This window comes from Andrena cerasifolii, chromosome 14, assembly GCF_050908995.1.
Source record: "Andrena cerasifolii isolate SP2316 chromosome 14, iyAndCera1_principal, whole genome shotgun sequence".
Lineage (NCBI taxonomy): Eukaryota > Metazoa > Arthropoda > Insecta > Hymenoptera > Andrenidae > Andrena > Andrena cerasifolii.
In genome coordinates this window covers 9,065,867-9,079,777 of record NC_135131.1, presented here as the reverse complement: position 1 = coordinate 9,079,777, position 13,911 = coordinate 9,065,867, and the positions used below count along the sequence as shown (strand labels likewise).

The following is a 13,911-nucleotide window of genomic DNA, read 5'->3' as shown; positions in this document are numbered from 1 at the left end:
TATCTTATCGCTCTCTGTTTCCTCCGTCCTCCTAATCCTCTTCGCACGATTCTGTCGTCCCCGTTTATCGAGGATCGAACCGTTGATCGTCGAATAAATCGCAGGTTTGTACAACAATATGCATGTTTATTATCTGAAAGTTTTACATCTTTAGGATGCCGCAATTACATGGCGTGCACTGCCGGGATTCGATCGATGTAACAACAGACACGTCGATCTTGACTTCGTCGAAGTCTCAGTATATTTTATATATTTACCATATAATTTGATAGAGCATCGTCGAATCGCGACCGATCGGCCTCTTTACAAATATAATATCTGTATATATAATTTATGAGTCTCGGACAAAACGCATATCGAGGGATCACAACCGCTTTCTTTTACAATTAAACTTATACCGGGAGGGGATGGAGGGAAGTTGTGGGGAGGGGGAGGTTCGAGGGGTGGGCTGAAAAGTGGCGGGAAGACGGCCGTTCGATACGACACGTTTATGCCTGACCTTTTCCATTCTCTTCCGCAAGTACTCTAAACGCTAAGGATTAAATATACTTGAAACGAACATAACCCGATGTACAATTTCGTCAAGTACGCTCCGTAATTCGGTTCTCTATTAACAGTTCCTAATAATCGTTATACAATAAATCGATAGAAGTCTCGCGAATAGAAAAAACATTCCACAATGATTCGTCGTCGCCGCTTAAATAACACTTTTAACAAACATAAATTACAAATATATATATTTATAAACAAAACTGACTTCATCGCCTAACGATGCATCGAAGTCGATTATTTCACTTTCAGATAATACGTGAATGTTGATGCTTTCTCTCGCTTCTGGAACTAAGTATATTCTGGCATTACAATGCGATCTATTATATATATATATATCTCTTTTTTTATTTGTTTTTCTTTTTAATATTGTATTATTCCTTAGACGCTCTCGATAAATCATCTTAATCACTTATTTTCTATACATGTCGGTGGTCGAATCACCTATGATACTTTCTATGCACATCATTTGTCAATCACGGAAACTACTTTTTATATCGCACAACTTAGCGGAAAGTGCAAGCGGTACTGTGGGCTTTCGGGAATGTTCACTTTCCCTTAGAATGATTTTAAAGAAATAAATGCCTTGAGTACGAACGAAAACATCGGGGATACCTTGTCGCTACACTATTTCGAGCACGCACTACGAACAACTAAATGCTGCACTGTCGCTTCGTTGAAATTAATTACAGAACGATCTTGACTGCGTAGCGGATCGAGAAATTCGACTGCAATCAGAGAGGCAAAACGACAAAACATCTGAAAGTGAAATAGTAAGTTCTCTGAAATGACAATAATCTTTTTGTCCAATAACAAAAGAGTACTTCTTTTTCACGTCTTTATAACCTGCCTATCAGTTTAATGTATATATATATAGATATCCATTTATCGCAAGATTAAAATCTCTCAGCAACTGAGATTCCTCTTAAGGACAACTCCTTAATAAGTATATTTCATATCTTAGATAATTTTCATTTTCTTTAATCCTCCTTCTTCGAGAGCGTACGCTTCGAATAAAGGCATAATAATAATCTGCATAGTAGAGACATTGTCTTAAAAATACTGGTTCTCTGTTTCTCTCCGGTCTTTTTCCTTTTTTTTTGGTTGCTTTTTTTTTCTTCTGGAGAATAAACAATCTAACGTTTCTACAATGTACCTTGGAACGTGCTGTCGATATTTTGGAATACTGGAAACTAAAGTAGTTTTACCTGCTCTGGGCACGGTTTAAGAAAGAAGGAACAAAAGTCGTGGAGCGAGAAATGAAAGAGTATCATCTATGTACATGACGCGGCAGCGCGTTTCGTTAAAACGATAATAATCAAGTTAGCTGCAAAAGCGATGTCGATATTAATAAGAGGATTGTTAGGAGTAATCAGCGAGTCTAATTACACTGAACATTTAACATGGAAGCAATAAATAGTCAAGTGGGAGAATGTTGAAATTCTTTTAAACGCTAATGGCGTGAAGGACCGCCTGCATCTGGAAGGTGCGCGTAAATAATCCCCAGAAAATACAGGAGTGATCCATTGTTCGAATTAATGAGAAGAGTGTCGCATTTAATTATTATATTACTTATCTTATTAAGATGTAATCAAGGAAGAGGTAATCTTACACACTTCTCTTGACGTCTTCATGCTGAAACATGAAAAGTAATACTCATGAAAAGTATTGGCGAAGGTCGAGAATTGTTTTTAAAACGTTCCATAGCAAGCACACTCGGACAGGTTCTACGAATATATATATAGATATATATAGTTACTTTTTAATCACTAATCAGTCAACATAATTATATACTTAAAGATATCTACAGTTTAAATAATGCGCAAAAGGAGAAAGTTAAAACCGTGGTTTAAAAGTCTTCAGCGGTGACGAATAATTCCTGATCATCGAGACACCACTACGTATCTCACCCGTTCGTTATGTTATTCATTTTCCCGCTGTGACTGCTGGTAGTGGTAGAGCGTATCTTACAATTCTTATGCTCTTAACATTATTATTCGATAGAAATTTTGCTGTCTATTAGCTTAAGTTCCCTTAATGTTAAGTTTAATATTACGTGTAGTTTAATTAAATTAATGATAAATTTCCTTAAATGCCAAATCAGTTTACCTAACACAAGAGCATCCACTAACGGTGTCGGTGTCAAATATTTAGCGCGAGGCTGTCATTTCTTTTTCACTGGATTCCTTTGTGGCGTAGATGGTCTTGCGCCTTGGCCCGTATTCATCTTCACGTACTGGTATTTAGCTTTCTTCTCGGAGGGCTTCAAGATCTGAGGTAGACGCACGAATTAAAAACCGAGGCGTGCGCGACGCTTACCGCGCGGATCATAGATCATACCTGAAAGCTGCACATCAGGGTCTCGTCGACGCTCATCATCCCGCCGGCATTGTCGAACTCCCCGCAATAATTCGGGGCAGAGAACAGAGTGACCAGTTGCCGTTTCGCGAAGAATTCGTAGCCATCTTCGACTACTTGATGCGCTCTGCATATCAGGTCCATGTCGTGCCGATTTAAAAACTTGGACACCACGTCCGGGCCGAATGTAAAGGAGACGCCTCTGTCGTTCTCGCCCCATCCCTGTAACAACAACCGCAAAAGTCAATAGTGCAGGGTTGATTAGAGCGGTCTCCAACGGAGCACCGGCTTATATAAACGAATTCAATACCTGCACCTCCTTGTCCGGATCAGACCACAACAAGTCACAGAGAAGGCCAGTGTCGGGTACATCAGTCGGGCGCATGATTCGTCTGATCTGTTCCATATTCTGTTGCATAAAGTCGCCCAAGTTATAAACACGTTACGCCTCGACACTCCGCTAACAGAGTTATGAAATGTGTGCAAACTGATTATCAAAGATACGTTAAAAAGCAGACCAACGATCGGTACGTGTTTATTTCACAGAGGGACAATAACTTCTTTCTTCCCCGAAGAATCGCATATGTTAGGCGCCACCGATATTTAACGTTGCGAAATTGAAATGCCGAGGACGCTTCCGAATTCGGAATCAACGAGTTATGAATTTTGCCGATGTACTGGCATGTACGTGCAGGAAGACTTCGTGGATTACCCTTGTACAATAATTTAAAAAAAAAAACCCTCCTTCATGCACGAACAAGCGAGATAAGAAGAAATCAATACTTCACTCCATAAAGATATCAATCTTTTGACATTTTAACACAGAACGCAGATCGAACTTTTAATCTCTTCCTGCTTGCTCCGAATATAAATAGAAAATCAATATTTCGAGGATCATGTCTGTTTTTAGTTTTCCTTCGTAAGGCCACTTACAATCGAGCGTTTTAATTCCGGATACGTCCGCGATAAGGACTCTAGCTTAACGTAAACGAGGTGTCTCTAAATGGCCCGATCTCCCTAACGATTATTCCGACGGGGAATATATTCAACAAACCTCTCTATTATATATAAATCAAATGAAAAAGTTCTCTCCTAAGTACCAGTTTCTCCTGATTAATTCGAGCATCTGATCTTGAAAGTTTTAAAAAGCAAGCCGATGCACTATCTAAAATCTCCACTACCCCTAGAACAGTGCCGATACATAATATCTAATACATTTCAGAGCAAACGATCGTTCCGATAGAAACATAAGCATTCGCGGATCGTTTCGAAGAGTTTTCAGAAATGAAATCCGCGCTGGCTCGCATTTAAAGAATTCATGAAAGCGATAGCTTCGGCTCGGTGCTCTTTAAGCCCGTATCGATCTTTAATACGAGACTTCCGCGCGCAACGTCGCGGAAACTGTTTCCTATTTAAAAGGCCGTACCCTCGATTACACATCTGCCAGAAATGCGGAAGTTACATAAGATTTACAATAGACTCCGCGACCTCCCAGCAGAAACTCATAGTAAAGTGGTAACAGAAACATAATCCAGCCTGAAGAACTTAGCATTCCCCATACCAAGTTACCTCGAAAGGAAACCATCAAGCATAACAGAGCAACCCATGCAGACCCACTAACAGAAGCGTAAGAAGTGCATCGGAATCCTGTACCGAAAACTCTCGAAACGATCCTCATTAAGTGACGAATCACCTGAAGATCCGGACTGAGGCCGCCGTGGCAGCAGAATATCTTCTCGTCGATGATGGCCGCGATCGGTAGACAGTTGAAGCAGTCGGTGAACGTCTTCCACAGCTTGATGTTGTACCGTCTCTTGCACTCATCGTAGAACCCGTATATCCTGTTTATGCTGGCGCACTCGTGATTGCCGCGGAGCAAGAAGAAGTTCTCCGGGTACTTGATCTTGTACGCGAGCAGCAGGCATATCGTCTCCAACGACTGTTTGCCCCGGTCGACGTAGTCCCCGAGGAACAAGTAGTTGGCCTCCGGCGGGAAGCCGCCGTACTCGAACAGCCGTAACAAGTCGGTGTATTGGCCGTGTATGTCGCCGCAGATCTTGAGCGGTGCCTCCAGCTCGAGCAGGATCGGCTGCTGAAGGAAAATCTCCCGTGACTTCAGGCAAAGGCCGCGCACTTCACCCTCCGACATTAAGACGGTCTTTCCTGGCCGGCATCCTCTGACTGCGCCCAAAAATTCGCACGTTTTAGATTTCCATTCTGACCGGCGACGGGAAACAACGCGAAGCTTCAAACGGATTTCGTTCTCGCAGGTACTTCGAGCATAATTTCTCTACGCTGGAGCATTTGCAATTGGCCGACTGGGCAGAACCGATTCAAGGGGGACAAGGGTAATACGATTACTCGGTGACTCTACGGATCGCCGTGTCCATCCTGTACGGCTCGTGTTCTCATTGCGCGCAACGCTATAACGAAAGTAAGGGTGAAAGGGTGTTCCGTCGCCTCAAGGTCGCTGGATAGCGGGGGTCGAAGGTAGAATCGACGCGGACGATAGGGGTGAGTTCAAGGGATGGAGTCTTCCGCGTCCTTGCGCCACCCCTACTGTCCTGCAACGCTTTAAGAGAATTACGTGTGCGAGAAGAACAGAGATGATGCGGAGGTCGTGTGTGGCTTGGCGTGGAAGCGACCTTGAGTTCTTCATTGTTTACATCAAGCTGGTACACACGAAACGCTAGCTTTTGTTCGGGGTTCTCGGTATTTCGGTGCGCCGTGTAAGCCGGATCTCATGCATCGAGGGCGATAATGGGGGCTTAATGAGTCCGAGTAAGAGTCGTTTCTTTCTCGACGAATCTTCCTTGATTGGTTCTCTCGTTTTCTCCGAAGCGTTTGTACAGCGCTATTTTTAAACCAGCTGTTCCTAAATAATGAATCTCAATTAACTCGTGTAGACTGTCTCGATTAAATGCATCAAGTTTCAAACAACGTGTCCATCGGCTTCGATGGGAGAAGAGATTTCAAGAGTTGCAACGTTAGTGCGTCGTCGCGCCTGCTCGACCGGGACGCCCCAAGGGCGATTCTCGAAACACGGAAATAAACGTGTAAACGTCTTTTTTTTTTCTTCGACGACGCGGTTTTCAAGCGAATGACGCAATGGCTGATTCGAACGGAACGAGGAGGCTCGATTACAGAGGCATCGAGCTGCGCGATATATAGGTTTTCTTTTGATGCAATAATCGGGGAATACGAAAGGTTGTCGCACACTGTAGTTATAATGCTTCGAAGGGATTAAGTGGCTACGTGAGTCGGCATTATACGCCTCGTGCCGGGGTAAACTTGCGAAACACTCGAAAACAACAAGCTCGGGGCAAGGTAAAGCTCGGTTACGTGTCACCCCTAATCGCGATATATAAACAGAATTGTTTACCGGCCGCGTACGAAAAATTTCGTACGCGCAGAGAACTCTTTGAAATCTCTTGTACCAGTGTCGCTGGATTATTTATAGCCATAAAGGAATTCACGGTGCGGTTAAACTGGGCCGATGGTGATTATTGGAAAACTGCATATCACCAAGGTCACATCAACGACTATCTAAGCGTCATGATTAAATGGCGGAGGTGGAGGGGGGGAGCATGGAGGATCCTCTGAAACAGGAAGACCGATATGAAATTCGTAAACGATAAGACGTCGGGAGCGTCGCGACTATTAATATTACAGTTATTTACGGAAACGGGGCGAATGATAAAAAGAATCTTGGTCGTCGTCATCATTATATTTGATCAGACGCGCGGATGATAGTTCGGGCCAATCTTCGCGCGCGGCACGTTGCGATTTCTTTTTAACAATCTTATCAATTTGATACGCCTCTCTCGCTGAAAATATTTACACGGGTGATTTGAGAAACGACCAATTTACGAGGAACATTTTTTTCTCCGCTAAGCGTTAACATTTTCAGACACAAATAACGTTTAGCGTCTGTTTACAGTAGCTATCAGTCAAACCAAACATTCATGACAAATACACGTTCAATAAATTCAGCGCTGTAACTTATAATTATCGTTGGAAACATTAAGAAGAACATACACCAGGATATGCACATCGAAACCAATAATTGCCAAGGAGCATTCAAGTTGTGCCATGATATCTCCAAAGGGATGGTGACAGAGTTCTCATAAAACATGATAAAAAAGCATACACATAGAGTTCCCATAAAAGAAAGTAAACTTGTAAAATGAACACGTCAAGTATCATATAGCATGCGGTTAAACTAATTTGCATTCAAGCGATATTTCACGTGCAAACTGGATTGTTAGAAAGTTGTACCCCTCGTGGAAATGACTTTACTTTAGTCGAATGTTAGCAACGTATAAACAGGATGCCCAGGGAACTCCGTTAAAGGTCCAGATTTCAGGCTCGGTGCAACGGTATCAGAAAAGCTAGGGGGACGCTGGTGGTACCAAGGCAAGATCGACTCGGAGCGAAGAGAATGTCTTGGGAGAAGTTCGACGTTGCGGGGTGCGACAATGCTATGTAATCTAGCTTCTACGTTTCGTCGTACATTGTAAACCATAAAGCAAACGATGGCGAGCTTTCACGCACGACTTTGAGGCAGGTAAGAGACGCAGCTAAAGAACGTAAAAGTACTACGTGGGGGTTGGTTTTCCTTGTTGCGTACCGACAAAATCCGACGAGAAAATATCTTTTAGCTTGGCTTTCTTCTGAACCTGGTCTTTCTGCGTGTGGTATACTTTACCGCACACAGTTTCCGACAAGTAGCATGAGAAAGAGAACAAACAAAAAGTAACAGTTTTGCCTGGTGAGAAAATAAAGAAAAGTAGGGGGATAGATTCCGAGGACGTCTGGCACGTAAAGAGTTTACGTCGTTTACGGCGACTGCAACACTCGAAGATCGATACTATTTTTTTTTTTCTCTCTTCTTACTTTCCGTTTTATCGAATCTGTAAACCGCGAGCAGAACGGGCATCGATCGAAATGGGAGAGAGCAAAGAGATACAGTTTCCAGACTGATAGAGCACAGATATTGGGCAGCGTAAAGTAGACCGCGCACGATTTAATCTTCCATCGGCTGAAAAGGAACGTATATACTGCCGATGTACGCGCGGCGACTTCGCATCGAGCGAGTTCTCTCGATATACTTTGGAAAAACTTTCGGCAAACTGTACACCAGATCGAAGACGGCTATCACGAGAGCAACTTGACACTTTCGTTTCACCGAGGCTCCCATTTTTTATCACGTACCTTCCAACAATCTTTGTATCAGGTTGTCGACGTTCAACTCGACATCCGCCATTTTTTCTTGCCACTGACTGACTGACCCGATGTTTGCGGACTGGCTGATACGTTTGTGTACGCATTTAACTGTATATATACATATATATATATATATATATATACGTGCCCCGCGATTCATGCGTCGTACGTGCTGTTATCGACTGCCGGTCCTACGTAAATATAGAAAAGAACATGACAAATCAGAGGTGGATCAGACTTCAAGTATTTGCGAAATACTGTTTCGAATAATACACCGAGACGAATGCAATTGAAAGAGTGGGTCGAATATAACGTGAAAATTTAATGAAGGAAGTTTCTTTTGAATGTAAATAAGGTACTTTATTCTGGTTTAGTGCGCATCGTGGGAATTGATTCTAGTTCAATGATGTTATCAACATTGTTAACTTTTATCATAGTTAATCATTCAAATGTAAACGGAACTGTAAATGTTTATTCCAATGCTCCAGTTTCATAATTGCGATAGTTGCGATTACTCCGAAAATAATCGAAGCGATAATGAAGTAGCAATGTATTTAGTAGAGTCGTAATGATGAAAAGAAACAACGTTATTTCGGTAGAGCACCGCCGAATAAGTATAAAATTGTAATTAGGTAATAAAACTGCGATACATTATATTTACAATAAATAAAAAGCATCGTCAATGTTTTCATCTAAACTAAAGTGTATATCATCAAGTGCTGCATATTCTTTTTTTTTCTGTACACTCAATGATAAGAAAAGATTAAACTCACAATACTTTTTCGACAATATTTAACACAATATTTCGTATAAGTCTTCAGTTTATATATTCTAATCTAACCACTCTGTATAACGAATTAACTATAGCATAACAGTGTCAATGTACGTGTTCTTTAAACAAACATTGCAGCTGCCACGTGAGATAGTCTAGACGAGAAGGTAGTAACATTGTTTGAATTAATTTAAAATATTCATTTGTTCATACTAACTTAAGCATATTTCCTGTGATAATCAGGTGGCGAATCTGCGTAATCTTGTTGAAGATTAAAGAGTTCAGTGTTATTTTTCTGTAAGTATTGTAAAAAATCGTGAAAATGCGATAATAATAGCTGTATGCTCCTTTCGTCTAACGTGGTGTACGATAACATCCCACCGAGTCTCACTGCAAAAGTAATGGAATTCCATGAGCTTCTCTTATTAATTCACCCAAACATTGGAATCTCTAGATTAAAATAACAGTAATACCGAATAGCCTCAATAAGTGGAAAGCTCCATATAATTGGCTGGGCAGTGTTTCGGGATTCTCATTCGTAACTTGAATAAATTGTGGACGTTCCCATTTGTATAATAACTGCAGGCCCAAGGAAATATTGAAATATTCACGAATGCCTTTGGTTATTTCCAACGTGCTTTCTCTGAAAGTAAATTCCATGTTACGATAAAAAAGACTTCTACTGAATAAAGAGAACTTACTTCTAATTGCCATTGCACAAATACCTGACTGAATCGCTTTTGCCCAAAGATTTCGATTCCACGTAGTCGTCCAATATTTTGTCGACCGTATTTTTCACCGGTAAAGCAGGTAATTTATGGTGTTTCAATATAACTTCCGATTCGTCGATTAGTACGAATTTCAATTCCTCTGGTATCTTAATTTTCACTTCCACCTTGGTAAGATATTCTTCGGTATCGCCAGTTGGCTCCAAACGACTGCAATAAATATCAATTATTTCACGCTCTCCGCCCCCCTCGACGAATCTTTCTTACAATGGTCCCCGAAGAGGAAACTGACCTGCGTTTTTTACGCGGAGCATCTGGAGTAGTATCATGAGACGAGGACGGAGTGATGGCACTGGCAGTGCCCTTGCTAAACCGACTGACAGGCTTTTCAACCGTAGCGACTGGTGTACTGGCTCTACTGTCTGTGTCCTTTTCCCTTACACCCTCGCTCCTGCGTCCTTGAGTCTTAGTAGACGTACCACCCTTTTTGGTTTTCTGCGCGGATTGCTGGTTCGAGTGGGCTCTCTGAACCTCCTTTTGTCTCTGTACGTTCGCTTCATTGTATTTGAGAACTCTGCTTTCCGGCACCCACTCGTCCCAGCTGTTTACGTTAAGATAATCCTTAGAGCTTTATCCGCGTTCCAAGTAATCGATACAAAACGGATACCTACTTCTTATTCCAACCAGCGTAATGAATGAAATATTTGATCTGTTTCTCCTTAGTAATGGAGGACTTTAGACATTTTGCTTCGTAAATTAGTGGGCCGTGAAAGCACAACACCTTCTCCCCTACAATTTATGAGTAAGATTACGAATTAAACGGCAAGAAGAGACTAACAGCCAGGTATCAGTAGATGTTGGAGCTTTCGGTGCAAGTCTGTCAAAAAGGAAATACGTGCCTTCTTGAAATTTACACTTCGGTGGCATACTTGGCTCCTTTGGATTGCTTATTTTGACTGCTGGTTTCTGGGTCGTCAGTTTTGAATATCGTCTAAATTTAGGAAATTACTCGATAATTCGCGCCAATGGAAAACAATTGATTTCCACTGATCAACTTAAAGCGTAACTTTAAAAGCGGCGTCTAATGGCTCTGTCCTGAATGTTTTCTACGTAAAGGCTGATACGCAATGCTTGTTACTATGCTAGTAATATAAATCTCTTGCTAGAGACTTTTTTCCTGCAGGATTATCTGGCTTGCGTAAAGAGGAACGCACATTTGATTTAAATTTGCGTTTAAAATTTGAATTTGTGGAAACGTGAGTCTCGCTAGCAGAATTTCATCGAACTGTTGCAAAATGCTTCGTATCGTATATAAGTAATTGCTATAATAGCAATGATAATATGAATAACGGTACCTTTTCATTCGATGTAAAATTTGCAATTTTCAGTAATTGTTGTGTGTCCGAATTTAATGCACATTATAATAACCAAAATATACGAAAAGAAAGGATACGTTGCGAGTATCTTACACTTAACCTCTATGCGCGAACACAATACCGTTATGTAAATAAAACCTCAAAATGCACCGGCCGCGAACGATCCTCTCCCGTTGACAGTTAGCGCGCGAATGATGAGCGGTCAACGGCAGCGCGCATATAACGGGCGCTCGCGCATGCGCACATCGTTGAATTGAATACGAATTCAGTGCGCCAAGGAAGCTGTTACACTTTACACCTTTAATATCGTTTTCGAAATAAAACACCGAAATCTGAATGAAACCAGGAGAATTTAGTGGAGTAAAAGTTGAACATATACCACAGAATGTTTAAATATCGTTTCGAGCGAACGTATCCCGTTACATTTATGCGATTTACAAAAGTAACGAACATAAGTAAAAATTTTCAGATGTTTGCGAACGCGTAAAAGGTTTCGAATAATCAAAGAACATCAACATCTCCCTATGACGTTACACAAGGTTATATTTTGTAACTTTCTCTTCTTTCTTTTCTTTTTTTTACGATGCTCCCTCGGCAGATCGTGCCGATAAAATGTGACAAAAGTCTCGTTCGTCGTATTGGTACATACATCGCTCAATTTTTTCCCCCTTTCTTCAAAGACAATTCGATCAGAATCATTTTCCTTTTTGCCATTTATTCTGGAACAGTCTCTCAAATATGGTACTTGTAGAAAAGTGTATGCGTGCGTGGTACAGAAACGAATGTAACCGTTGGCTGGAACTAACAAATAAGTTTCAAGGAATCGATGCATCTCTAAAACTCATAACTTTCCATATGTCCATCCGAATAATCACTAATTATCGTTTGCTGGTTTAGAAATAATTTATTTTGTTCGGATGCTTGCTCGGTCGCGTTATAAAAGTCTCGTTGAGCGAAACGGAGAAAAAGGAACGAAACGGTACGCGCTACGACTTCTCGTGTAAAATACGAAAAGCGTCTATTCGACAGACTGCCAGAAGCGGGTCGAGGTTCACGAATATCGGGTTAAAAATGAAACGATGGACTGCCATCATCATGATAAGTTATTATAAAAAGATCTCGGGAAGTCTGAGCGTGGCGGACGGCGCCAGAAGCTTCGTTTTGTTTGCTTAACTCGACGTGTCTGTGCGCACGCTCCTCCAACAGAGCGGCGCAATATATAACATGAACGATTATCAATTAATGGATCCAGCCAATGTTCAGACTTCGGAAGATCTCCACAAATATTCAGGTAGAAAATATCGTAACTTCTCACTGGTGCGGCCAGGACCGTAATCGCCGACCGTTAAACACATTCGTATCATTAATATCATTCATTTCTATAATCACACGCTCACATCCACGCACTCCTATTCTTTTTCTCTCCCTCTTTGCTTCCCCCTCTCGTTGCACGATGCGTATGAAAAAAAAGCGCGATACCACCAGTAATCGAAAACGAAAAACGAAACTAGTTACAATCCTCCCCGTCGCAGATCGGTATTGCATCGAATATTGTGCAGAATAATCGCACGCAAAATGTTGCATCGCGATACAGAAAGGATACGAGCCACGCTGAGATCCGTTACGAGGAAAACGAGGAAACGCTGGCGCGTCTCAAAAAGAACAAGCGTCGACGAACTGTATTTGTTTTTCCCTTTTTAGAGTAAATAGTATTTGCTTAAATAAATATACATATCGTGGATACAAACGTACGATTGACGGAAAAGAATTTTCTAATTGATCGATCTCGTCTACGTCGCTGTATATTATTCGTTTAAAAAACAAAATTCCCCCTAGTTCTCTTTGTACACGTGCAACTTAAGTAATTCCAGAACTCTGTACACACGTTATTCCGCACAACATTCGTTTGACTATAAAACGTACGGTACTTATTACATATATAATAAGTGAATTTATAAACTAACATTCTCTCGTGTAATGCTTCAATAATAATATTGATAATCATTAAAAACTAACTAATTGATATCTCTTCTCTTTTGTTTCTCCTGTGATAACCGGTGTAATGAGGTGTCCGCAGCATCTCCGTTCTTCTATCGTTTCTCCTCATTTTTTTTTTCCATCGGGGTCGTCACGTCCTTATTTGTATACATATATATATATGTATATATATATTTGTATTATTTACAGTTGCAGAAGGGTTGTGATCAATTATTGTGTAGGCACTATGGCTTTGGACGTACACTAAAGTTGTACGTTAGGGTACATCCTTTAAGAGACTTCCAGCTGAGACGATTCCCCCCAGTGCAGCCTTGTATTCTTCAAGGAACATCGAACGATATTTAATATTCTCCGTCTTGCTCGACCCAAGACGCAAATCACTTTCTCCCCTCCCACATTATCAGTTCTCGCGCGGCAGAAATCAAGCTGCACTGGCGCAACGTTCTCTTTGTAAAAGCCCTTAGATCAGGTCCAGAATAGTACTGTATCCTGAAGAATGAATCTTAGACGTTTATCGTTACGATTCGAATTAAATATGCGTGTACAATGCGACGATACAGCCTAAGATTTCCTGTCCCTCTTCTTCTCCTTCGTTTACGCTCGAGTTCGTCTCCGTGCGCTAGCAAACATCGCCGAAGAAGCTTTCACCGGTGCGACGTTTCAGCCAGACCGATATTACACATATGGAATCAGTGTTACAAAGGGTGACAGCGATTCTCGCCGAAATAAATTATTCCCCCATCCGCATCAAGAGAGATTACCTTCTTTAATTACAGGTCCGCGCATCGAGCCGCGCACGATATACACTCGCTATCGGAAAACTCGACCAATTACAAAAGTATATAGAATAAAAACTATGCCTTCCTGCCGTTATCATTATTATTATTATTTCCTCTTTACAAAC

The 13,911-nt window shown here is 41.3% G+C and overlaps 2 protein-coding genes across 6 annotated transcripts; both read right to left on the bottom strand.

Annotated features, from left to right (window-relative positions):
* Positions 1–105: 105 nt before the first annotated feature.
* On the bottom strand, positions 106–8,257 carry LOC143376398 (serine/threonine-protein phosphatase PP1-beta catalytic subunit). 4 transcript variants are annotated; one of them, XR_013087084.1, is made up of 7 exons: positions 8,122–8,243; positions 7,538–7,609; positions 4,601–5,088; positions 3,218–3,316; positions 2,890–3,129; positions 2,659–2,821; positions 106–2,184 (listed from the first exon to the last, which is right to left on the bottom strand). XR_013087084.1 is itself a non-coding variant. In XM_076826666.1 (6 exons), exons 1-6 carry the CDS (start codon positions 8,171–8,173, stop codon positions 2,714–2,716), a joined length of 1,059 nt encoding a protein of 352 aa, XP_076682781.1. In that variant the 5' UTR covers positions 8,174–8,243; the 3' UTR covers positions 106–2,713. The 4 variants fall into 4 exon arrangements, 2 of the variants coding, with proteins under 2 accessions (XP_076682781.1, XP_076682782.1); XR_013087085.1 differs by having other exon boundaries at positions 106–840; XM_076826666.1 differs by having other exon boundaries at positions 106–2,821.
* On the bottom strand, positions 8,185–11,209 carry Mrg15 (mortality factor 4-like). Of its 2 annotated transcripts, XM_076826670.1 has the most exons (8): positions 10,989–11,209; positions 10,533–10,624; positions 10,305–10,422; positions 9,926–10,234; positions 9,631–9,843; positions 9,379–9,548; positions 9,123–9,295; positions 8,185–8,324 (listed from the first exon to the last, which is right to left on the bottom strand). In XM_076826670.1, the coding sequence occupies exons 1-7, from the start codon at positions 10,994–10,996 to the stop codon at positions 9,123–9,125; spliced, it is 1,083 nt and encodes a 360-aa protein (XP_076682785.1). In that variant the 5' UTR covers positions 10,997–11,209; the 3' UTR covers positions 8,185–8,324. The 2 variants fall into 2 exon arrangements, with proteins under 2 accessions (XP_076682785.1, XP_076682784.1); XM_076826669.1 differs by lacking the exon at positions 8,185–8,324 and having other exon boundaries at positions 8,733–9,295.
* Between the last annotated feature and the right edge of the window lie 2,702 nt (positions 11,210–13,911).

Coding starts and splice junctions, on each gene's coding strand:
- LOC143376398 (XM_076826666.1), bottom strand. CDS start 8,173: ATGGCGGATGTCGAGTTGAACGTCGACAACCTGATACAAAGATTGTTG. Junction 7,610..8,121: donor GATACAAAGATTGTTGGAAG/GTACGTGATAAA, acceptor TGTGCGGTAAAG/TATACCACACGCAGAAAGAC. Junction 3,317..4,600: donor GCCTCAGTCCGGATCTTCAG/GTGATTCGTCAC, acceptor TTTATGCAACAG/AATATGGAACAGATCAGACG.
- Mrg15 (XM_076826670.1), bottom strand. Junction 10,235..10,304: donor TACGCTGGTTGGAATAAGAA/GTAGGTATCCGT, acceptor TAACGTAAACAG/CTGGGACGAGTGGGTGCCGG. Junction 9,549..9,630: donor GGCAAAAGCGATTCAGTCAG/GTATTTGTGCAA, acceptor ATTTACTTTCAG/AGAAAGCACGTTGGAAATAA.